This window comes from Carassius auratus, unplaced genomic scaffold (assembly GCF_003368295.1).
Source record: "Carassius auratus strain Wakin unplaced genomic scaffold, ASM336829v1 scaf_tig00216663, whole genome shotgun sequence".
NCBI lineage: Eukaryota > Metazoa > Chordata > Actinopteri > Cypriniformes > Cyprinidae > Carassius > Carassius auratus.
In genome coordinates, this window is record NW_020528684.1 from 96,698 (window position 1) to 122,600 (window position 25,903).

At 34.9% G+C, this 25,903-nt stretch overlaps 1 protein-coding gene across 9 annotated transcripts in view; it reads right to left on the reverse strand.

Annotated features, from left to right (window-relative positions):
- Nucleotides 1–25,903, reverse strand: part of LOC113098789 (neurexin-3b) — a 154,924-nt gene that overhangs the window by 55,795 nt on the left and 73,226 nt on the right. For 6 of the 9 annotated variants that reach the window (XM_026263876.1, XM_026263873.1, XM_026263871.1 and 3 more), the window contains 3 exons: nucleotides 9,695–9,996; nucleotides 4,988–5,011; nucleotides 3,580–3,741 (listed from right to left, as the gene is read on the reverse strand). In XM_026263876.1, the coding sequence (XP_026119661.1) occupies nucleotides 3,580–3,741; nucleotides 4,988–5,011; nucleotides 9,695–9,996 (488 nt within the window). The remainder of the gene's footprint in view (nucleotides 1–3,579; nucleotides 3,742–4,987; nucleotides 5,012–9,694; nucleotides 9,997–25,903) is intronic. The other 3 variants (XM_026263875.1, XM_026263874.1, XM_026263870.1) reach the window with 1 other exon arrangement.

Sequence of the window (25,903 nt, forward strand, 5' to 3'; positions counted from 1 at the left end):
TGTCATCCCCAAACATATAATATACCATGCAATGCAATAAAAAAGGGGGTAGGGGATGGGGGTGGTGCATTCTTTATCATTTACCAGACAAATATGTACCTGAGAAAATATGTTTTCCCTTAATGACAAAACAAACAGGATTACCTTAATGCTGGGAAGACCTCAAATTATTTATTTTTTCTACATTAGCCCATCATATATCTAACCATCCATCAAGAGAACCACATTCGGCCTCAAGAACTGGATAGAGCAGACACTGTCTGACCGTGTCTACACCAGATGTGTTGTCACATCAACTCAAAATGAACCAATTGAGCCAGTTCTAACTGTTGAAGCTACCTGAGTATTACAGATGAGTCTGACAAGTGAGCAGTTGACATTACAGGAAATGTATGCCAGAAAGTTGAAACCCTTCAACAGTGTTGTCATGAAACAGAGTTTAAATGAGGGATGATGATCCCTATCTCAGAGGACATTTTTGCTACACTCACCCTGGCTTTAACTGAAATGAAGTGCCTGCCCTTTTTTGTACTCCTTGGGTATTTCTAACTTGGCAAGTCTTTCATCACTTTTGGCACAGGCTATGCTTTAGAAGGTGACAGGGAAAGGCATATGAGCATCCACAGCTATGCGACTGATATTAATAGTCGTACTGGGGATAGAGATATAGCAAAGGAAAAACCAGTGGCTGATTAAACATAAGAGACAAGGTGACCTTTCATTATGATGGTTATTATAGACCACCCGTGTGTGTCGGGTACTGCGAGCCACGAGTGTTGTGTTTGCTTGTGTCTGTGCATGCGTATGTGCATATCTATGTGCTGGCAACTCCTAATGGAATCTGCTTCTGGAGGTGGTAAATTTCCTGAAAGAAGCCATGAATGTCAATTTAGCTGAGGCAGGATGTTTACTGCGTGAAACAGCTATTTGGCTCCAGTGGGTTACACAGTCTATATTCCATAATTACATCTAAAGATAGAGCCACCAGTGAAATTTCGTAAATGAACAGCCGCTAGGAACTGTAGCAACAACAACAACAACAAAGACTCCATATCTCATACCGACTGTCAATAAATCTATATACTTTATAAAACAAAGGTATAAAGCATGCATATCCAAACTAATGAGAAACAGGTGCACAACCATAATGCAGAACATGAAAAATGCGCACTGTTGGCACACTGTTTTTACCAAATCTAATTTAAATTTTGATTTAATGAGCTCACCAAAGTATAACAAATGTGATGTTCTTAACTACATTTAGAAATACATTTAGATCTGCATTTCAGGAGATTCAAGATTATATTTAGTAATAAAATATTTTGTAAAGGCTTTCAATTATTTAAAGCATTGCACTGAATATACATTACAAATATTCCTTATGAAATCAATATTTTATTTTATTATTTAATGTTTAATATTTCAGTGAACATAAGCTTACTTGTTATTTAAAATAAAATAAAATTGATTGTAGTTGACAGAAGTCCATTGTACATTTAAGTTTGTGAGTCTGTTGGCTAGATTACATTACAAAACCTTTACCTAGATTTTTGCTTGTTGCTGAAAGTGAGAGCAAGCCTTTAGATTTTTTAGGCATTGACAGGTTTCACAGAAAACCTTTCTTTTTTGCTTCAGCCTATGATTCCATTCATATATTTTTAGCTGAGTTTAGGACACATATAGTGACACATGACATGCCTTGATTAGCTGACTTAAGTAAATATACTTTATACAAGCTGGTGTGATGTCATTTAGAACAAAATCAGGCCATTGTATCTCACAGTGTGAGCACCATTTTTAAACTTGTCTGTCAATTTAACAGTTTGAAATAGTAAAAAAAAATATATATTTAAAAACATGTCTCTAGATTCCTGAACCCTACAGTATATTTTGTGCCTGAGCCATGGAAAGTAAGTAACAACAGCCGGGATCATGTGCATACATGGACCGCTCATCCTGTATCAAATTCATGTTCAATTTTTATTTAAAATAGAACAGCTGACTTTACACCCACTGTCTTCACTCACTCCAACACAGTTATATTGAAATCACTGGGCAAAACTGGCTTAGTTTTATTCATAATCATTATAGCTTTGTGTGAATAAATATGTATGTGGCCACGGAAATATATCTGACATACATATTTATGTAATGTCTCTCAGCTCTGTATTATTTATTTTCTGCAATAAACCGCTTGTCTGCGCATATACAGTACATATTCCTAATGATACTGTAACTCCTCGTCAATTCAGCCTTACAAGTCAACAAATCTGGCAAAACATATTAAACCATTGTCATAAAATGGTATGTTCTATGATTTTGACTTTAAAATTAACAAAACAAACCCAACAAAAGTCATGTTTATGCATTTCAAAATGTGACCCTGGACTATATTTGAAACTGCCAAGAATACATTGTATGGGTTGAAATATGCATTGTCATTTGATAAGATGCATTGATAAGAACTTCATTTGCATTTAACTTCAAATGTAATTTTATCAATATTTAGTTTTAGTTTTTTTTTTTTTTTTTTTTTATTCAAATAGTTGTATCTCAGCCAAATATGGTACCATCCTAACAAACCATGCATCAGTGGGAAGCTCGCTTATTTATTCATTCATTCATTCATTCATTCATTCATTCATTCATTCATTCATTCATAAAATGTATTTTTTTTAAAAAGGATCCTTAGGACTGGTTTGTGGTACCAAAATGTGTTCAGACACCTAAGCCACATCTTAAAAATATATTAATGTTAGTCAGTAAACTAAATATCAAACTAAGTGATACTTATTTAAAAGAAAGAGCACCAGCACACTTTCAAGTTTTTTACTGCTTACACACAAAACCTTTACTTGTCACACAATTTCTGACCACACAACACCTGCAAAATGATACACTAATTTCCTGTCTTAATTCATAAAACATTTTAAAACACAACAAACAATTCTCTATGTAACACACACAAAAATAATAATAAAGTGACATTCAGCCAAGTATGGTGAGAATTTGTACTCTGCATTTAACCCATCCAAAGTGCACACACACAGCAGACAGCCATTTATGCTGCGGCACCCGGGGAGCAGTTGGGGTACAGTACCTTGCTCAAGGGCACCTCAGTTGTGGATGGCTGGCCCGAGATTCAAACCCACAATCCTAGGGTTAGGAGTCAAACTCTCTAACCACTAGGCAATGACTTCCCCCAAATTAATTCATGAGATGTGTTTGTGATAATTTGAATGCATTGCTTTGTTTTGCAAGATATGTGATGAATTTTGTATTTATTTTGTATATATGTGTGTAATTCTTGGTTTTGTGTGTAAAGTAAAAAAAAAAGGGGGCCAGATGTTGAAAATGTGTGTAAGCAGTTGTAAACAAAAAAACTGTAAAAACCACAATGAGAAAATTTGCGTGCAAATGCCAGGTTTGATATTATTTTTATATGTTTATGAAATTAATATATGTTTAAGCATGACTACAGTGAAAAAAAGAAAAGAAGATCCCGGCAGGCTTTTTACACAGTCTGCATGTGTGCATTCGTGCGTGCACACACGATTATGCACATCTTATAGGACCCACCTCTTTCAGGCAGCCCATGAAATTATTGCTGACGGGAGATCCAGGCAGGTCGGCAGTGCTTGGGCTTCCCCCCACATAGAAGAAATCATCTGAGCCCAGCATAGTGTAGTCCTCCTGAGTGTATCCTGTGGTGGTCAATATACCATCCACCGATATAGTCACCTGTTAAATGATGACAATATAGAAAGACAACAAATTAGTAACTCATTTAAAGACACACTTTTAACGTGAGCGATAACCTTATTTTATTGTTTATTATGGTCTGTCTTGTTCAGATTTGTCCCTATTTCGGATCACTTACTGCTAACACTCTGGACCATTGGTCTGGATAAGATTTATTGGTGATAGTTTAGTACAGGTTCACGGGACAGGTAAAGAAAATATTGCTGATGAATATTTTCTTCATCTTTGATGGGTTAAGAAAATGAATTCGTATCTGGTTTGGAGTATACTAATTGGGGTTAGTAAATGTTAAAACCAAGGACAAATCATTTGTACTTGTTTTAGTTTTGGGGGATATGCTACTTTGTCACACGCTCACTCATACACATAAACACAAGTTCAGACACATACTTGAACATGCATGCATTAAAGCAAGGCATTTACCAATGAAAAATCGAATTATTCTTTTTTTCTAAAGGTCATACTGAATAAACATGAGAAGGATCTATGATTTATTGGTTCGATGAAAAGGGGAGGAGCAAAGCCACAACAGCCAATCAGCAAGCGCCCATGCAGAAAAACAAAAACAAAATAAAAAAGGCCATGCAACTAGACACACATCACAGAAACATCATGCAATAGACACACACAAGGGATTTGGGTGGAAGCAGAGGAATAAATTGAATGTAGTGTTAGTCACAGTGATATATGAGGCTGAATGAGATGGTGGAGATGTGGACATGCTATGAGTGGTGTGGAGGTATCAACTGCCAGAGTTCCCAGAGTTCTTAGGTTTCTCTTGTGTGTTTATTTATTTTCGGGAGGCTCTGCAAGGTGGAAATTTCCCCTGTGGACATTCTTGGAAATCCTCTGTCAGTTATTGCCGACAGTCCTCGCAAAAAATGTGGAGGCTTGGTGTGGGGAGAAAAAAAAAGCACTTTACTAGTTACTGTGAGAGTCCCAGTGAGGATGTGAATCTTTACGTAATGTTAACGTAGGACGTAAAAGCCAGCCTGATACACAAAAAAACTGTAAGAAACAAAACTGTAAAAGAAGGGAGGGAAGTTTGAGAGGGGGGAAAGGGGGGAAATGTGAAAAGTCCTGGTAATACAAACCCATTTCCTCATTTTTTGAAAAGAATGTCTAGAATGAAACTCAAAGAAAAAGAAAGAAAGGTAGAGGGACACACGGCAAACCAAAAAAGGACAATAAGAATGATATCTACCAGACAATGTAGTTTGTTTACCATAGCGTGTCCAATGCCTGAGTGCTTTCAGGAAGAAGGGGGAAGAAAGGAAATCAAAACAATAGTGAAAAGAACGGTTGTTAATAAATGGGCGAAATTAAAAGAGAAAGAAATTAATGATGAAGATTCAGGGTGTTAGTACATTAGTTTGGTTAGAAACAGGTTAGTAATAAAAATGAACCCATGAATGAATAGTGTAAGGCCCAAAAAACTGTTTCTTCCAAAGAAGTGAGAAACAGGAAGTGAAAGACAGAATAAACAGGAAGAGTACAGTATAACAAGATCATTTTACAGTTGGGACATGTGGCCAACGGTAAAGTCACACCGTGTAACTATTTGACTAGTCGTCCAACAACAGACTAATTAGTGACTGTTAAAGATTGTTGACTCGTTTTTTTAATTTAATTTTAAGGGTAGTGTTTTACTTAGGATGCTGATGGTGTGCTGTCCGTAGCCTGCTATAAGTTTTACATGATAAAAGCCTCTCTTGCATGCAATTGCATCATGTATTTTGTGACCATTACACCATGATTGTCAAGTTAAAAATGCATCTCAAAACTAGCTAGTCGATTTAGCAGATTGTGTTTTATTGCAAATTAAATATGTACCAACTTTAAGTTCTCAAAGTGATCAGGAAGAATGACTGCTCCATCAACAACACTGCAACTCGTTATGCTTTTGGAATGGTTTAAAATACATTTCAAATCATAATGTTATAGTATCTAATGTTATAGTATCTATATATATAATTTTTAATTAAATCATTTTTTAAAATCTTTTATAGTAGTCATAAAGGAAAGAATATGCAAAAAAAAAAGCATTTAAAGAGTATTAAAAATATTTATTTTTGTATAAGGTTATAATACTTGTTAATAATTATTATAATATTTTAAATTGTAAGTACTATTCAGTGCTTTTATTTGCTTATATTTATTTATTTATCTATCGGTAACAGATCATTTTAAATTATTTGCATGAGCTAAGGCTCCACTATTTTCTTATGTCATGACCAGAATATCAACTATCCCCACCATTTTTTAAAACAGCGTTGCCCATGAATTAGAGAAAGCGAAAGAAAAAGAGAGTGAGCAAGAGAAAGAGAGCTCCAGTCTGTCAGCTCATACACTAGTCTGAAAACATCCCATGAGGGTTGTGCTTTATCTTTTACCAGTCTGAACAAAGTAGTGACATGAAAAAAGCACTTACTTGTCAAGCCCTCATCATATTTTCACTCCATATAAATCTTTCTCACCTGCCAGTGAATTTTAAGGTCAGCCAAACAAATTAAGCATGATCTCACTGAAGACTCAAACCCAGTTCTTGAACATCCAAACCCTCTTACTGATGGTAATTTATCAAAGGCTCCATGTACAAGAGAACACTTGGGGCCTCATTTATAAAACCCACATACTATCCAATATCATCCTACATATATATTATTTCACTTTAAAAGCGACAAATCGAGATTTAGATTTTGGTTCAAAAGGGAAAACTTATCTAACAATGTTAAGCTATTAAAAATGTAAAATGTTAACAATAAATTTAAGATTATGATATTATTATTATTATTATTATTATTATTATTATTAATGTCAGACTTAAACAACTATCACTAAAAGCTCTTCCTTTCAAATTGTATTACTGATTAGGTTAAGTTGAAAAATAAATAGGCTGTTTTTATAAGACTTTTATGCTTTTTATTGTCTTTCTGAATTAAATTAATTAATTCCTTTTTAGGACTGCACAATATTAATCAGGGCTTGAATAATAATAATAATAATAATCAGTTCACTTCGAGCAGAATCGATATATTAATGTTTCTGTTCCTGCGTTCCTCTGCATTATTACTGTTCCGAAACCAGTTTGACTAGAATAAATACTGGTTAACAATGTTATAAAATAATAATAATAATAATAATAATAAAGTATTTTTAAGATAAAAAAAATCGTAAAAAAAAAAATTGTATAAGATTGCATTTTGAGAGTGAAAAAAAGGATAAGTTGCATTTAGTCTCATGAAGTATTTTATTAGACCTATTACATTCAGAAATAATATAGGCTAAAGCAAAATGCTGACAAACATTATAAACTCAGTTATTACTTTCTCTGCATAACAAATCCTCTAAAGTTAAGGCTATGTGTTTAGGCTACAAAAACGTCAATCCAAAAGATGAAACTGATGCCTAGCTCTCTCATTTATTTATTTCTTATTTATGCCCCCCAAGATTCTTCTACACTGTAAAAAATAAGTGTAAAAAAACTGTAAAAGATCTAACAAAGCATTTAATGTAAATTTACAGTAAAATTCTGTTAATTATACAGCTTTTAGAAGTAAAAAAAGAACAAATCAATGTATAATTTACAGTCTAAAACTGTAAACTGATATTCCCAGAATTCCCTGCGTGACACTCCACGTTTGAAAGTATTTTGTTTAAATAATCATGTTTTTAAATAGTTCTTGTTATCAGTTATGTACATTTGAGCTTTATGTTACATCTTCTGTTGCTTAATGAAAGTTTTTTGCATTATTTAAGTATCACGTGTGTTACCATGATGGTGTTTTGTGTTTCCATAAATGTGCACCTTCTATATGTTAATATATACTTCTGCTTGTGGTGAAGCTACTTGTGATGAGCTTTGATACTTCATGTGGCTTTCTCTTATACAGTACCATCTTTATTATTATGGTGGTTGTCAGTATTTTCAAGGTACAAAACAGATTTAATTTTGTGTGTTATTGAATTTACTGGTTTATATTCACATTTTCTTGTTTGTAAATTACAGCTTTATATTGTAAAATTAACAGTTTTTGATGTAAATGTGTTTACAGTTTTCTGTATTTTTACAAAATTATTCTGGCAACCACAGCTGCCAAAAAGTTTTTGTAAAAACAACAAGAAATTTTTTTACAGTGTAGTTACTAGTAGTCGTTCAGTTGTCATTATTCAACTAATGGCATGTTTACATTAAATTAACACAATCAATAATGAGCCTTAATATATTCCGCGCTCAAGTACATGCATTAAGTTTCTGCACATGCAGAAGTAGCCTAATAATTGTGAAAAAGGAGACATTTAATTATTTATTAACAAACTAATGTTTTCTTGTTTGCTGCCAGATGAAATTCATGGTGCTGACTCTCATCTCCACAGGATGTGCATAATCAGGGAGTAATTGATTTTTTGGAATTGGTTTGTTTAAAAGTAGACATTTCAAATTTTCTAGTATCTATTTATCATGTGTGTAAGGCACCTCAAAAAAATAAATCTTCATAAGTCTACAACCGAGACGGACGCAGTTAACCTGTAAATTAAAGGCTATTTGACGTTTTAAAATGATCTAACGGTTGATGCCGCTCCAATTCATCTGATATTTTAAGAAATAGTATTCACTCCTGCATTTAAATGCGGCTGTTTTTTGTTGTTGTTGTTGTTTTTTTTAGTTTTACTTAAAACTGTATAAAAGCAAGTAAATGCGGCTCCCTTTAAAATCGCTGAAGTTGTCAATTAATGAAGCTCTTTTTAACAGTGTGTGCACTTATAATGAGAGGACTTGAGTGTAAACATGAGGACGTTTTATTAATCTGTCCATTCTTTTAAGTTTCAGTGATTCAGCTAAATCGTGGTCAGGTTTATTTTATTAATTTCTTGTTTTAGTTTGGCCTAAATAATGGGAGCAAAATAATTCAGTGCCTCACATTTTACTAAAATGATGGAAATAATTTATAAAACATGCAAAATTTTGCCATTGCGACTTACATATGATGAGTTCACAGCTGAGTGGGCATTTCACTTGTTGGATGTGTCAGCGTCACATTTGCATAGGACGTACTACTGGAAAGATCCTGATTGGTTGACAGCAAATTTCAAATATTAAATGGAACGAAAAAATAATATTATTAATCAGTCAATGGCCATTTCAAATGTTCGATTCCGTTCGAACTATAAAATTTGATTTTGTTTCTGTTTCTGGTTTGTTGCTGTCAAAATTTTGCTTGTTTCCAGTTTTCATTTTTGTTCCTTGAACTGGTTCAAAGCCCTGATATTAATATTATTTGCAATAATAAAGCAACTTGATTTAGGAACAAGTGTTCATGCATTTTCTAAAGAGGTTATAGGAACATTATAAGGACATTATTGTATGTATACCTTTAAAACGATTAGGTGAATCTTTATAAATGAGGGTCCTAGTCTCTTCGGTTAAGAGATGTAATTAAGATTCACTGCAAAGCTATTTGTTCTAAACAAACTGCTGGCTAAGTCAGACCTACACGTACCTTGCTTGACTGTTGACCACTGTATAAAAAGGTGATTGCCAAGATAAAACTTTGAAAGTTCGCTGACACTTGAAGAGCTTTGGAGCATAGACTGAAAGGATTTAAAGTCAAGCTTTGAGTTTTCTGATGCCCTTGAGCGTTTAACCATGTCAAGTAAAAGAGATAAAAGACTTCAAGGTTTGGAAACACAGGAGGAAATAAGAACATACTCTTTCATTTTTAGGAAACTAGTTAACAAACTGCAAAGCAATTAAATTCAGTCTTAATTAAATAAAATATAAAAATACAATAATAATAATAATAATGATAATAATAATAATAATAATCTGATTATAAACCAGATGCAACATAATTATATTTTAATTGGAACATGAAGTAGTTTTCCAGCTAGCTGTGAGTAGTCTTAAGAGCAGCCGTCATCTAGTGATTACCTGTCTCAGGTTGCGTGTCACTTTGATGTCATGCCAGGCGTTGTCATTGAACTTTCCATTGACAGGCTCAACGATAGCCTCGAAGGCTCCTGAGCCCAGGTTGATGACCAGCGAAACAGCACCGTCTTTCAGCGCTAGGTTAACGTAGTCAGCCGACTTGCCCGTGTGGAGGATGAGACCATTGCGTTGCCAAGTTTTGAAGGACAGAGTGATCTCATCACTGCTACTCTGGATAGGATTCTGAGACAAGTCATAGCAGAAGTACTCCGAACCCCGGAATGTCGCCACGTTGTCCTCGCGTGCTGAAAACAATCAAGAAAAACAATTACAATGTTATTTATTTTTTAAAGTGAACTGGTAAAATTAACGCTGGTGTTGCTCTTTGAACAAGGAGCATTAAAATAATTCTTTCACAGACACAGAGAAAGTTCTGTCAGTGTTTAAACCAGGAATTTCTGAGGTAGATGCAGACAGATTGGGATTGCGGGAGCTTTGTCAGAGAATTGAGGTAAAGCAGCATACTATGAATTCACATCGGCGCTCCCTTGCAAAGACCCTTAACTTCCACCTCAAATTCTGTCTGAATAAGGAATCAGAGAATGTTGTGTTCTATGTAACCATTTACATTTAAATAACCTTTCTGTGAGTTTTCTTTATATTTAATCTGGAAATGTCCTGCTGATGAGGCCTCAAGTGCTTTTCATGATTTGAGTCCCAGTCCCTCTTGGCAGAGGAAGCTTATTTCCGTATCCAACATTTGAAGTGTGACATTGCTATTTGCAAATTACCCTGCAGTAAAGGAAAAACAATGGCGAATGTCTTCATAAATCTGCAAGGGCTTTTTTTCTTTCATGCTAACTGTTCTCTTCCCCTAGAATTTCGGCTTGCCAAAGGATGTATCAGAACTCACTGTCAGCTCCCCTCTGAGCAAATTACAGGGACAGAAAGGAAAGGGAGGAGAGGAGAGAGAACAAGTGAAAACAGGATTGGAAGAAAGCAAAGAAGTTAGATGTGGTTGTGGGAGTGACAGACAGAGAGAGAGAAAAAAAAATTAATGGAATGCTTAAGATAAAACTGAGATGAAGAGGAGAGGGTTAGAGAAGCTTGTAGTGAATTATGTGTATTAAGCCACAATATAATGAAGGCCTGAGTAAGCAAATCAAGCTCAAGGAACAATTATAAAACAGATTTTCAATTTGGATTGGATGTCGCCATAAAAATTCACATACAATTTGCGATTTTCTATGCCGATATGGCTAGCAACTATACTCTCTTTTTCTATCATAATAATCAAGGAACTTTTCTGCCATACCATGGGTCCAGCAGGTGCAATGATATTATGCAGCGCCTAAAAATAGGTGACCATTGGAAGTTAGCTGAGGACTATTTTCAGGCGCTGCGTAATATTATTGCTGAGCGAAATGCTAACAGTCTAATCAGATTCAATGATCTATGCTAAGCTACAGCTAAAGTGCTATGCCAGACACGGAGGTCTACTGAATGGATTCGAAAACGGTAAAACAGAGCTGTTTAACTTTAGTTGTAAATTGAGTCAATTTAAAAAATAGTGGAGGTGCCATTGCCATGCAATTAAACCTGTGCAAAGAATCATTGCACAAGCTTTCTCTTTAAAATCCTTCATTCTGAAGAGCCATTTGATGTGGCTTTAGTTTGGAATGACTCTTTTGTATGGCATGATTGTTCTCACTATAAAGTGCCCTTCAGAGGTGGATTTATACCATTTGGTTCACAGCATTAATCAGCAATTCCATCTAGTACCATAGTATTGCACATTTCGGCTTCCACAAAATAATTTTTAAACTAGGCAGTGTTAGTATTTAAAGATTATTTATTCACCTGTTTCACAAGGCCAACACAACCAACCACACAAGCACAAACTTATGATATTAAATAGACATGCTTATTTGCATAACAGGTTTTGATTAGCAGTTAACTAGCCTACTATGGTCTACATAATGATTCACTTGATTAAAAAAAAAAAAAAAAAAAAAAAAAAAGATGATTTTTTTTTTTTTTTGAGCTTCAGCAACAGCCGAACATCCCACAACAGACATGATGGTTGTTTTCTCTAAGGTAATACAATACATTATATGGCCGTACCATATATAGATTTGCAATATCTTTGAAACATGGTATTAATACTTTACAAAATTATTACTGCACGAAGGAGATGCAAGGTTGTGCAGAATGAATATTAAAAGTGATAACTTATTGATTCACAGGTACTGGGGGAAATTAATTCTCTCATGTTTGCTAAGCCTACACTCAAAGCAGCAAAAATAAATACTCTGAATATTCTCATAAGCGCCACATTTGATGTTAGATTTCCCCATAGCTTTGATGGGTCAACACGTAACTTGCTGTTTTTCCATAGCAGTCTCTCTTAACATCAGATCTCATGTGATCTCACAGGGTCTCCAGGCGGGACAGAGTCTCTCCAGCAATGCTGTATCACAGTTACATCTCAACTCAGCCTTATCAGGGTCATCTACAGAGGGCCTGATCCGATGTCACTTACTCAGAGAGCTCTTACACAAGTTATTTCCACTGAGACACGTCTGCATGCATCAAAAAGACTGCATGGGAATCTTGACTTACTTTAAATGAATGAATGAATGAATGAATATATATATATTTTTTTTTTTTCTTTTTTTTCTTCGATACAGTAGGAAATTTACAAAATACTTTCATGGAAAATGATCTGTACTTAATATCCTAATGATTTTTGGCATTAAAGAAAAATCAATGATTTTGACCCATACAATGTGTTTTTGACTATGGCTATTTTTTGTCTAATATGACATCATACTGGTCTTGTGGTCCAGGGTCTCTCTCTCTCTCTCTCTCTCTCTCTCACACACACACACACACACACACACACAGACATGAATTTTAGACAGTATTTAATGAATTCAGTTATTTTTTTTATGAGCAAACATCTTTTTTATTTATTATTTATTTATTTTTTGTTTGCAATAAATCTTATAAAATATTGTAAAATCAAATCAATATTTTCCAGTCCACAGGAGCAGGGCAAATATTAGCTTTATGACCTGTTTAAATTAATGAATGTAATCGGGTTATTGATAGAGTAATCAATGTTGAATTTCCTCAACAGGCAGAACAACACATTCCTGCAGTATTTGAAATAGAATAATGATCTGCTAAAGTGGAAGAGAAAGAAACAGTGTTTGCTTTGCATTCTGTTCATTTTACATTGATTATCGCTCACAGGGGAAGCTTGATTTTCTCCACTGCCCCGTTTGCAGCTCAGTGTACCAAGCTTTGATTTCAAAATCCAGTGGAGGCAATTAGCTACCTCATTTACATGTCCCTGTTCCACGTCAGCTCTGACATTTGGGTTGGCAGCACTAAAGCCATTCTTTGTGGCTTCTCTTTCACCCTGAAAAACCATGAACAAGGAGGTCAAATTCATGGCTTGCGTTTCTGAAATAACACATGTTTTTTTAAGCTATGGTGGTCAAGTTAAGATTCATAATAAATGTTTGAATCTGCAAAATTTCCCAACATTTCCCAGTGCTCTCATCTTCTTGCAGTAATCTCACCATGTCTTGACACAAAAGTGTTGAAGATGTTTCCAAGCATTTTCTGAAAACTGACCAGTTGCAAATGTGATATTTATGTACAACAATTGAATAATAAGAAGTTAATATTGTGGTATTTATAAGACACAATATTGCATGATTTTGCTAAATATAAATGAAAATATTACATATAAAGCCACAGAAAAACTGTTGTGCGTCTCCTAACAAAGCACAGTAGGTTTTTGACTTGAGGCAGCATTGCACAGACCATTCTGTGCATGACATCAAAGTACAGCGAGAGCGATTAGAAAGCATTTTTTTTATTTTTGTTTTATGTCAAATAAATCTTGCTTTTTTACTTTTTTGTTAAAGCAGTGTTGCTGTTTTAAAGTTATACAGTTACAGTTGTGTTGTTGGGTTTTAAAGAAGGTTTGATTTTCTTCATATCAGTCTGTACAGCATTTACAGCAATTTCACTGTCCACTTGGTTCAAATGTGGATGAATGGCTACACGTAGATGTGTGCACACACTGCCAGAGCTGTATGAGATCACTACCATGCTGCATTTGTATGGGTGTTTTTTGTTGGTGTCGTTGTTGTTGTTGTTGTTGTTTTTCGCATCTTACTTGTTTAATTTCTAAAGGGTTTTCACCATTTCATAAACTCTTCATTCATGCTATTACATACAACAACCAAAACAAAACAGTGAATTGACATGAAGAAAAAAAAAATATATATATATATATAAATATATATATATATATATATTAGTGCTGTCAATCGATTAAAAAAAAATTAACTAATTAATCGCACAATTTTTTAAAATTAATCGCGATTAATCGCGATTAATCGCAAATAAAAGACTGAAACTTTTTGGAAATGTAAATGTAAAATGTAAATAATTAATGTAAACTCAAGACAAAGAAACTATTTAAATTCAAAATATGATTGTTTATTGGAATTTTTGTTTAACTTGTAACACAGATTTTCTCATGTAAACAACATACCTGCAATAAACCATCAATATCCTCCAAATTAACTGTTGGCTTGAAAGCCATATTTATTACAGAAATAAAAACACAGGCATGTAAGTAGCATTTGAATTTCAAAACAATCAATGCCAATAAAAAACTAAAATGATTTCCATGTTGAATTCTAAGTGGACTGCAAAAAAATTCCAAAGTATAGTCATTGCCAGTGCTTTAAGTGGCCAGTACGCACAGGTACTCAGTACCGCCACTTCCAAATATAGCTCTTGAGCGTACCGCCACCTCTCCATGCGCCCAGAACGTGCTTGTAGCGTACCGGTACGCTCATTTGGACATCTGTTTTAATAGAGGTTTTAATCTTTTTGCCGATTTTCAGAGCGCCCTTCACAATGCAAGCTTCCTAATTCATCCCACCCAGAGCAGAAACTACATTACCCATTCACCCTTAAGTTACACAAGTGAATAGCGCATGTGTCGCTTTTCCCACTGTTAAGTGTCAACAACTCAACGTGGCCGGAGAAGGTGTGTGAAACTCGTTGTGAGTTATACTAAAGTCGTCCTGCAGCCCCCGCTGGCTGCTCATTGGCTGCAGCATCTTTTTTCTAAGTTCTAAAAAAATACCGTAGACGGCAAGGCACAAATTTAGATATTCATTTATCTAATTAATCTATAGCCTATGCACAAAGACAATATGATCTTTTTGTCCCCTTTTTGTTTTAAAGCTTGATGAAGAGAGAGAGCGCAAGTTGCTGCAGCTGCGAGGAGGACAGTGATGCACGCGTACAGGAGTGATTGACAGTTCGCGGCACTGTGTACAAAAAATACTCCGCTACACAATTATTTCTTTATTTTCGTTTAAGCTTATTAACGTTAGCGTTACAGAAAGGTCTGATTTACGCACTGTTACAGTCATTGTTTTTGTTTTTTTTTTAAACAATGACATTTGAGTTCATGATTTTAATGTTGCTGTTTCTTGTGGCAGACTAAATGAAGAGTAATGTTTCTTGTGGCAGACTGAAGAGTAATCCGGCAGAGTTTTATACTGAAACTTTCCGTCTAAAAGTCCTTCCTTGGTCTTATCCATATTTCTTTGCACGTTGAACACACATAGGCCACAACTGGAAATAAAAAAAACTGCAACCGCGTTAATTGCGTTATTTTTTTTTAACGCGTTAAATATTTCAAATTAATCGAATGCGTTAACGCGCTAATTTTGACAGCACTAATATATATATATATATATATATATATATATATATATATATATATATATATATATATATATATATATATATATATGGTACTTAAAACCCTCTGGAGTCGATTACAGGTGTATATGCGTTATGAGTCATTTTCTCCCGATAACCCCAAAAGAACTTAAACTACACTTTCAGTTTTGATCGTACAGATAAGAGCAATACATCAATCAAAGGGTCTACTTTTTTGAATACAGACATAATAACAACACAACTTTGTGCGCTGATCTTCAGTTACAAACACGTCATTAAAATAAACTGTAACTCAACGAAGAGACATGAGAGAGATATCCATAGAATATCAGTTTTTTTTCTGCAGTAATCCATAAGTAATCCATATGAAAACAACGCGATGTCCGTTTTTCACGTCTCCCTTCATTATATTCTAATGTGACCACACTCCCGCGCTGATCGCTCTATTCAGATTCTAATGTTTCACTGAAGCGCGCGGCTTGAATATGCCCACACAACTGAAGACAACGCAGTGAGACTGTTCTTCAAGTTCATTCGTTTTACTGTTTGCTTCGCGATGAGAGGAATAAGACATAATTCACCCCAAAAAGATGTGATGTGGTTGAGGATTTGAGATTTTGATTTGATTTCTGAATGATTGTGTGAGTGAGTGAGTGAGTGAGTGAGTGAGTGAGTGAAGTGACATTCAGCCAAGTATGGTGACCCATACTCAGAATTTGTGCTCTGCATTTAACCCTGGCTGGAGTAATATTGTGACTGGAGTAATGATGCAAAAAAAAAAAAAAAAAATCAGTCTGAAAGTCAGCTTTGATTGTTTCTAATAAACTGTTCAACTGCACTCCTTAGTGGATATTAAATTATATTGTGGTATAATTAAATATATTCTGAATAAACTACAAACATAAAATTATATAGATTTATTTTGTCCTCACATTCTTTCTTGTAACTCTTCCCTCTCAGTGAAACAAGCTGACTTAAAGGCTCATTATGCAGCTCATTATGCAGGCCTTTGTCTTCTATGGTGTAAATCACAATGATATTCATAATAGTTGACGCCTCCTCGCATATGACTTTGAAAATTTTAATCAATATATTGTTTTCTGTAAGAAAGAAAAATTCTAGGCTACAAGCTCCAGTTCTCAAAAGTCCCTGGAACCAATGTTCTGTACGTGTTTTATTGCCTTCTCCAGGCCCCAAAAATACCCTTAGACTCCAGAGGGTTAAGTACTTTTAAAAGCAAAGATTTTGTACTTTTACTTTAGTAAAAATCTGTCAACTTTCACTTGCAATCAAGTAATATTCCACCAGCAGCATCTTTATTTTGACTCAAGTAATGGAGTTGTGCTCTTTGTCCACGTCTGTTCCAGACTAAGGAAGTATTTAATAAAAATATCAGAAAACAAATATTTTCAACACTGATAACAATAAGAAATGTTTTGCAAGCAGAAAATCAGTATATTAGAATTATTTCTTTAGGATGAAATGACACTAATGACTGAAGTAATGGTTGCTGAAAATTTACCTTTTCCTGTACAAAAAAAAAAAAAAAACTACAACTTTAAAACAGATTAAAATAGTAAACAGTTATTTTCTTTAGTAACTGTAATAATATGTAATAATATTACTTTTTTTGTATATTTAATCAAATAAATGCTGCATTGAGCAGAAGAGACTTCAAAACATTCAAAATGTAATGGAAGCATGATTTTTGCTAATTTCTTGGTTCTATTTAAATACTGTACCTACGTAGATAAAGACTGTAGCGAGACTTTTGTCATTTGTAAAGCAGAGTAGGCATACTGTTTTGATTGTAACACTAACATCAACTCTGATTGGTGGATCTTCAGAATTATGGTTAGTGTAGTTCTTCATTAAACATGAGTCAAAATCTTGTGGCTTTAACAGACACATATCATTGATCTTTACAAAACATACAGTATATTCCGTCCAAATGAAGTGACCATTTGAAATTTGTTGTCAGGATGTGTTTTCAGTCTGTCGGAGGGTTGTTTTTGCACCCTTAATGCTGCTACAGATTTAGTCATCTAGGAAGCGGGCCTGCTACTGGCTTCGGTAATGTGGCATGAAGAATCCGCAGTGGCAGCAGCCAGCGGTGTAACGTGCCCCACTGTGCCTCCGTACTGCAACCAGCATCCTCTAACACAAGCACTGCAGATACCAAGCTAAAAATAGAAGGCTAATTTCTGCATGACAATACCGGAGCATGACTTAAGAGTGGGAAGCGATTCTGGAAGCCTCCTACATTCTGATGAATCAGGACTGGAAAGAGCGAGCTTAGCATCAGTCATGTGCAGAAACGGTGTGCTGTGAATGAGAGTGGGCAGGTCTCAAGGGTGACCGTACACCAACCTGCCAGCTAATGCAGCCCTAGCGGAAAACAAGATGTGTAAGAGGCAGGAAGCAGTGATGCTGGCCATGATTTGTTGTGTCAAATTCAGTCATAAACAATCTGGTAACATCTCTGATGGCAACATGCTCATGAGTGGAGGGTTCCTACTTTGAATTTTTATAATATATATATATATATATATAGTATATATCCAGTTAAAAATCAAGTTTTAAATCTAGTTAATAATCTGATTTATATTTAATAAATATTTGCTCCAGTACAACATCTGGCAGATGTTTTAAGCCAAATTGACTCATTATAAATGATATAAATCAATTTTATTATACAAGAGGGTGATTTTCACTTTTATGAGAAGAAATGATCGAAAAAATGATGGCTTCCCCTTTAAGCAGACACAATGTCAAAAAGACTGTCTTTATGGTGATGAGCTCTGTTAAACTCTGATGTCATATTATTGCAGTGCTGCCTTTAGTGCAGCATTATGGTCTGATAGCCCATCACCCCACTGTCATCTGGTTGGTTAGAGGCAAGCGGCCCACCTGTCCAGCTGAGCTCTGCCATTCGACAGGTGTCAGGGGTGGTGGTTTGCATGGTGAATGATGAACGTACGGCTGACAGGGGTAGGGTGTGGGGGGGTGCAAGGGTCCCTGGAGTCTAATCCCATCAAAAGAGGCAGTGATGCAGAGAGCTGGGTGAGATGGTCAAGCTCGGTGTAAGACCGACAGCAAAGATTTTACACTCTCCTTAGGATCCAGTGACGACCAAATCTCAAACAGGATTGTCTATTTTAAGTGGCAAAACGGGAATGTGCATTAACAGCAATTAACACAAAAAATTAATCTGTAGTGACTGTTACATAATTTACCACATTCATTCCAAACTGCCCACTCTGTGCCGCTGTAAAATATTACTCAAGGTCATTATTACAGCATTTACATACAGGTCAAAGATATGCATAAATTGTTAAAAAAGTTGAAGGCTCTTCTATATTCTGGAAACCATATAAACAACAATTTAAACATGAACTATTTTGGGATTATGCTGAGAGAGAACATTTCTTCCTCATTTCAGAAGTCCATCTCATGCCACTGCATCAGACTTAAACCTCTTTACAGCTTCTCTCTGTCTCTGACTGCCTCTGCCCCCAGACACCCACCACCAACCCCATACCCCTCCCACTTCTGGCCTTGATGATGAAGCAGAGCTCCCCGAAGCATGAATGACAGTACTGGGAGCCAATCACTCATCTAGAATGACGCACTACCTTATTGCCCATTATCTCTGCTGTCAGCAGCAAGGCAGAGATGTGAGCGGTGTCTATCCCAGCAGCCTCTTTGTTTTTGTCCTGTCTCCTTCCATCCAAACCCTTCCATCCACTGACAAGAATGCAGCTTAAGCCAAATGCTGAAGCTCGTCACCCTTTCATGTTTTAAATCTGTGACAAAAATCCCATATCATAGCTAATGCGTGGCCATTATCCATATGTGTGTGTGTGTGTGTGTGTGTGTGTGTGTATGTGATGTAATTATATATATATATATATATATATATATATATATATATATATATATATATATATATATATATATATATATATATATATATAATTTGGCACATATAGCATATTTGAAATAACATATTGCATACATGAATCACCCCCGTAGCAGATCTACACAAGTGGGCTGAAAGCACTAGCTAAGTATTTAAATGATGACCAATGAGTTTATTAGCTACTGATACAAAAAGAACCAAACAGATGGATCATATTAGATGCATGTTATTTATTTATTTATTTATTTTTTGTAATTTAATACCGACCTCAATATTTCACATAAATGATGTTTACATGAAGTTTATAAGAGAAAATAATAGTTCAGTTTATAAAAATGGCCCAGTTCAAAAGTTTACATACTCTTCATTCTAAGTCAGCATCTTTTGCATATTTAAACTCTTTTCAACAATGACTATATGATTTTGAGATTAATCTTTTGAGACTGAGGACAACTAAGGGACACAACTATTACAAAAGGTTTTAACGATCACTGAATGTATTCAGGTGCCTCATCCACATCTCAAATTCCAGTTAACAACCAATACATAGAACTAAATCCCCACTCTGCATTTTTTAAATGTGTGTTCACTGCTGTGTATGTGCACTTTGGATGGGTTAAATGCAGAGCATGATTTCTGAGTATGGGTCACCATACTTGGCTGTATGTCACTTTCACTTCAATTTGAAAGCACTGTTTACTTCACTTTCTTTCTTTCCTGTCTATAAATGTTCTGAAACATAGACACGCTTGACAGCAATCAGTGGTTTATTTATCAACTTAAAGCAAGCTACTATGCTGGAAGAGGTTATAGATTAACAGGTGAATGTGGGAACCACACAGAGAGGATTCAAAAAAACCTGAGACTTAGAGCTGCCAGACAGTAGGAAACACAGAGGGAGGGTGAACTATAGCTCAGGCCTGCTGATGTTTTCAAATGTTTTTACATCATATAGTCAGTGCAACAAACACAACAAGTGTTGCATCATTGAATTACATCACATACCTGCATAATACCTAAAATAATATATTGTTTAAACAAATACACACATATTTTTAGACCAGGCGAGTTGTGCTGTTGTGCAGCAAAGAACTGTTCTGGGTGGCTTGTTATTAAAGTATTCTACAGTTCTAGGGCTCTTAGCAGGTTTTAATGTAGTTTCTATGGTGTTGTGGTTGCCAGAGGGCTGCTTACCCAAGCAATAGTTCAAAAAGTCAAAATAGCAGCAGTTCAGAGGCCAGTTGCAAAAAAAACAAAAAACAAAAAACAAAAACACGTACCAGAAAAATGCATTACTTATTAAACCAGTAATTATTTTCTACAAGAAGTTCAATACATCATCAAAAAACCCATGGTTAGGGTTTGCAAGACATAAGGGCACATGCATATTACAACAAACCAAAGATATAGAAACAATGCAGTGTTAAGCAATGTATATACCATGCAATAGGTTTTAATTATAACCTAAGTATGAGCTAAAGTAATCATGATGCTTGCCTTAGAAAACAACGCTAATTACTACAAAAGCTGAAAATGTGTTATGTAACATGCATGTCAGATGATGCAGCAGGCTCAGTTTAACCAGAGTGTAAATTATAGGCCAGAAACAGGTTTGTTGTTGATTTAAATGTGTCCAAATTCATGCAGACCAAACGTTAAATGCTTACAACTAAAGCTCAGCAGACTCTCTCATGCTCACTTCAGGTTTCATTTTTGTTATAGCCGATGCCCTGAGAGTTAGTGACAGGGAAGAGGAAACCGTAACGGCAGAATGTAGAAGAGTGTTAAAGAGAGGAATCTATATCTAAGATCTACAGCTTTGTTTTCAAAGACAAATCAATGTAGCTTTGAATCCAGCTGGAACTAGTTGTCGCCCATGGCCACAACAGAGTGTGTCTCTGTGTATGTGCGAGTGCACGTCTGCAGACATAGAAAGATGACAGTGGTGCTTTTCAGTGAAAGATAAGAACTGAAGAGTGTGTGAGTCTGTGTGTGCGTGTGTGTGCGTTGGACACTTTTGGGAACAAATGTCCCCAAACAATTGTTAAACCTAAAATCAGTTATACTGGGTTTCCCTTAATAGTCCCCTTGGACTATTGGTAGAGCATTGCGTTATCAAGCGCAAGGTTGGGGGTTCGATTCCCCAGGAACACATGATAGGTAAAACTTGATAGCCTGAATGCACTGTAAGTCGCTTTGGATAAAAGAGTCTGCTAAATGCATACATTTAATTTTAATTTAATTTAAGCATCAAATATGATTATTGTGCTGCATGCTATATTCTATATGTGTCATGCTCTTTTATGTGTCATATCATTGTATTTTTTTTTTGGTTTGAACCTCTATAAAGATCTCAGCTGAAAGTGAAAGTTCAAAAGGTTCAGTCCCACAATTAGGGATGACCTTTGAATTGGTTGTAATTAATCACTGCTCTGAGCACCTGGGCGCTTTATCTGAGGTTAATCATGGGGCCATCCTTTCCATCAGCGATGGTTAAAAGACCTGGTCTGAAATATCATCTTCAAAATAACAAGTAAAATGCTACAACCAACATTACATAGCCCAAATTTCTTAATTGTTAATATAAAGACTGCTTTAATATTTAAATATGTATTTATTAGTATATATTATTAGTTATTCAAATTAATTAATTAATTACAATTATTACGGCATTTATTGGTATTTTTGGGGTATTGGGTATGACTATGACTGAATGCATTGCTTTCACAATTCTTTCCTTTTTCAATTTGAAGATTTGAGATCCTATTTACTTCTAGAGAATGCTTGAAACATTTTATTTTTTATAATTTCTCATTTTATAGCCACCTGCTTTGCTTTCCTGTATCCTGTATCCTTTTAAGGCACACTGGATAAAAGCACATCCTAAATGAATTAATTTAAATGTAACTGTAAATACAGTGTTTCTTTTTAGCAAAGACGTTCTGGTCATAACTGCTGCAAGTGATATATTGTATTATGCAAATAATAAAATAATAATAAAAAAAGCCCTTTGAAAGAATTTTGAGACTGCCTTACACATTAGAAAACTGGCAGAATGGAACTACTGCCCATTTTGTGTACACTGTTTAATACTTAATATAATAATACATTATGTGCTACGTGACCAATATTATTTATATATCTACTTGACCATGCATTCTTTATATATCTACTTAAATAAATATGTTTGCTAATTTGGTAGCTTGTATTGTGCACATACAGAGTCAGTGTTTGTGATTTCTGCAGACATTAGCATTAAGTATTCATTTCACACGCACAAGCCATTACACCAATGATTTGACGTATATGGAGGTAAACACTCACACAGCTGTTCTCAGGTCTGCATGCTGGAGGACTAGAATGCTCTTCACACGTGACTCTGCCCTCTTGTTTCCAAGGGGCAAATGGCAAATAAGGGGTGGGCTTTATCTGCCCCCATGTTTCTGAAAAGGGCACAATGACCTCCGGGCTCTGCAAAGGCAGAAGAGCTCTGCATTGTGTGGGCTAATGCTCTCCCAGACAGATTTCTAAATTTAGAAGAGTACACAGAAATAAAGAATACCTTGCAGGACATTTAGAGAAAGAAAGGATCATTTCATTTCCGGAGGTTGTATTTGTTGGCCACATACGTCATCAAAGCTGTCTCATTTCAGAATTGGAACCATTTTATTCCAATGTAAGAAAGAAATTATAGTCATTTACGCCTCACAAGGAATAACAGTCAATTTTATAATCGTTGCTTTTCTGAAATAAGATGGCCTCAATGACGTATGTGGCTGACAAAAACAACCTCCAGAGGGTGCAGCCTTCGAAATGAGACACAGCTAAAGTCATTTAATACTGAAGTGTTTTAACTTATAATTGCCTGATGAATCAAGATAAATGCACATTTTCTTATTGGTCAAGCCACATTCAACTGAAAAAATGCATACTAACAGATTGTGAGTTCAATTATTTAATTTCAATATCAACATGCAAATACATATCCTGCAAAAAAAAACCCTGTCTTTTTTTTAATTTAACGGTCCTGTTCCAAAAACTAGTAAGCTACCTTGCTGTCTACTGCCTACACAAGCAGCATATTTTTAAAGGAACACTCTACTATTTTTGAAAATAGGCTCATTTTCCAACTTAAACAGTTAAGTTTTAAAGTTTTTTAATTAATTCAGCCGATCTCTGTGCCTTCTGTTAGAAGTTAACCTAGCTGGGGACTATTTGCCCCTGCTGCACCCACGGTACCCAAGGTGCTTGATTATTACGCCAGAATGAGAGTATAGTTCCCAGCCAAATCAGCCTAGAAAATCCCAGCTTATCATTTTCTGTTGGTGTTAGTACACAGTAGTTTTAAAAAGGAAAAATATATAAAGTCTGTGGAGATTTTTGAGTGAGATGCTTATGGTCTAATCAGATTCAATGATCTATGCTAAGCTACAGCTAAAGTGCTATGCCAGACCCGGGGATCGGCTGAATGTATTTGAAAACATTAAAACTCAACAGTCTAACTCTAGGGGAGTTGGAAAATTAGCCTATTTAAAAAAAAAAAAAAAAAAAATAGTTGAGTGTTCCTTTGAGACAGCATCCTACAAAGCAAGCTAATAAGGGGCTGATTTGAAACATACATAGGCAGCATCACACAAAACAGCAGCCCTCTAAAAAAAAAATGATACTCTATCATAAATACATCACTGAGACAAGGGGTGTTAAAAAAAATGGAATGCAATTTTCATGCACATCTTGTCAGTAAATCAGCTTCTGTGATTAGTAGTAAATTCCCAGCACATGCTTTTAGATCAGTGTTGACAAGTCTGCTGTTTTCCTGTTGAATTGGGCTACTTTAACACTGTAGCAATTAGGCAGGTTTTGTTGTGAAAACCTGGCAACCCTATTTCAGATGGAGTGACATTTACTACACAGAGGCGTAGTTCACTGACAATCTACAAAAAATCATGTTCATAGTCGGCAATAAATTGTTTGTGATTTTTAATGCAATTTTGTGTAGCTTGTCATTGAAATACAGCTGTGTATAGTAAATTCCGTTCCATCTGAAAGCACATGCTGTTAATTTACTACTAATCACAGGAGCCACTTTACTGATAAGATACGCATGAATATCGCATTTTTATTTTTTTGCAAAACACTAACTGACATGTAAATATTAAAAAAAACAAATAGTACATTTCTAACATTTTAGACTAAATTTAATTTATATGAGCTTTAAAACCAGTTCAATTAAAAGCTCCAACACAGAGCAGGAGCTACTGTAATAAAACTTTTCAAATATATTGCTGTGTTAAGGTAGGGTGAAGTGATGCTACAAAACCACTGTAAACATGCCTGCATCACCAGACTACAAAGAATTATTTTTTATAAAAGCATTATCTTTTTTTATAAAATTGATACTACAGATGATACTTAATCAGTCAATTTTTGCCACTGCTGTTACAGTTGTGTAGATGTGCTGCTTTTGACAAATAAGTATGCGATATTTATGGACTTTTACTATTTAAAAGGTAAATTGGAATCAAAGCGCTTTTTTTTTTTTTTTTTTTTTTTAATTCACAGTTTAACCCTTGTGTGGTTTTTGGTCTTTTCTGACCAGAGTATTTTACATTCAGAATTTTTAGAAATTATAGCTTAGCCATAATGTTACAAAACGGCACTTGGTATGTGAACACACACTAAAAATAAATAATAAATAAATAATTGAGGACATGATTCGAAAAAGCTAAGTGGTTTAAAAAAAAAAGGTCACACTCATGGCCTTCAGTCAAAAATTATCGACAATGGGAAATTAATGGGAAATGCAGAAATAAAGAACATTTTTATGTGTACAATCTACAAATCCCCAACAATGCAAAAAAAAATAAAAAATAAAAATAAATCACGACAATGAAGGGGAGAAACTAAAATATATTTAGTGCAAAATCAACACACCAACTCATGCACATGTGGATAGAAACTTGCAAACACATACACACCTATGAACTGGTATGACTGAAGCAATGCTACTATGTAAAATATAATCAATAATTTGCCTACAATGCGGTAAAAAAGTGGACAGCAAGCAAGGAGTTATACTCTAAAACATCAAGAGTGTAACACGGATACAATCCACTCACACACACATTTACACACACTCACTCACTCGCAGAATTATACATACTCAAACACATTTTTATGGCTATAACCATGTAGCCAAAATAAGTCTGAAGACTGAAAAAAGAGGTTAAAATCAAATCAGACTCAGAATGATTAAGCTTTGATAATGCTCTGCATTCCTGTTAATTTTTGTTAATTTTTTATAGAATTTTAATGTTTTGTGTAACAACGCGCTTTCTGTGTTCAGGTTTGAATGTAGTAATAATAATGCTTAAAACAACAAAAAATATAAAACTTGAAAAAGGTCGTCTTTGAGAATGCCTTAATATACATTTAAATCAACAACCTAATAAAAGTAGGTATAAAAACAACTATTCTCAAGCCTCTAAGAGTCAAATATGGGG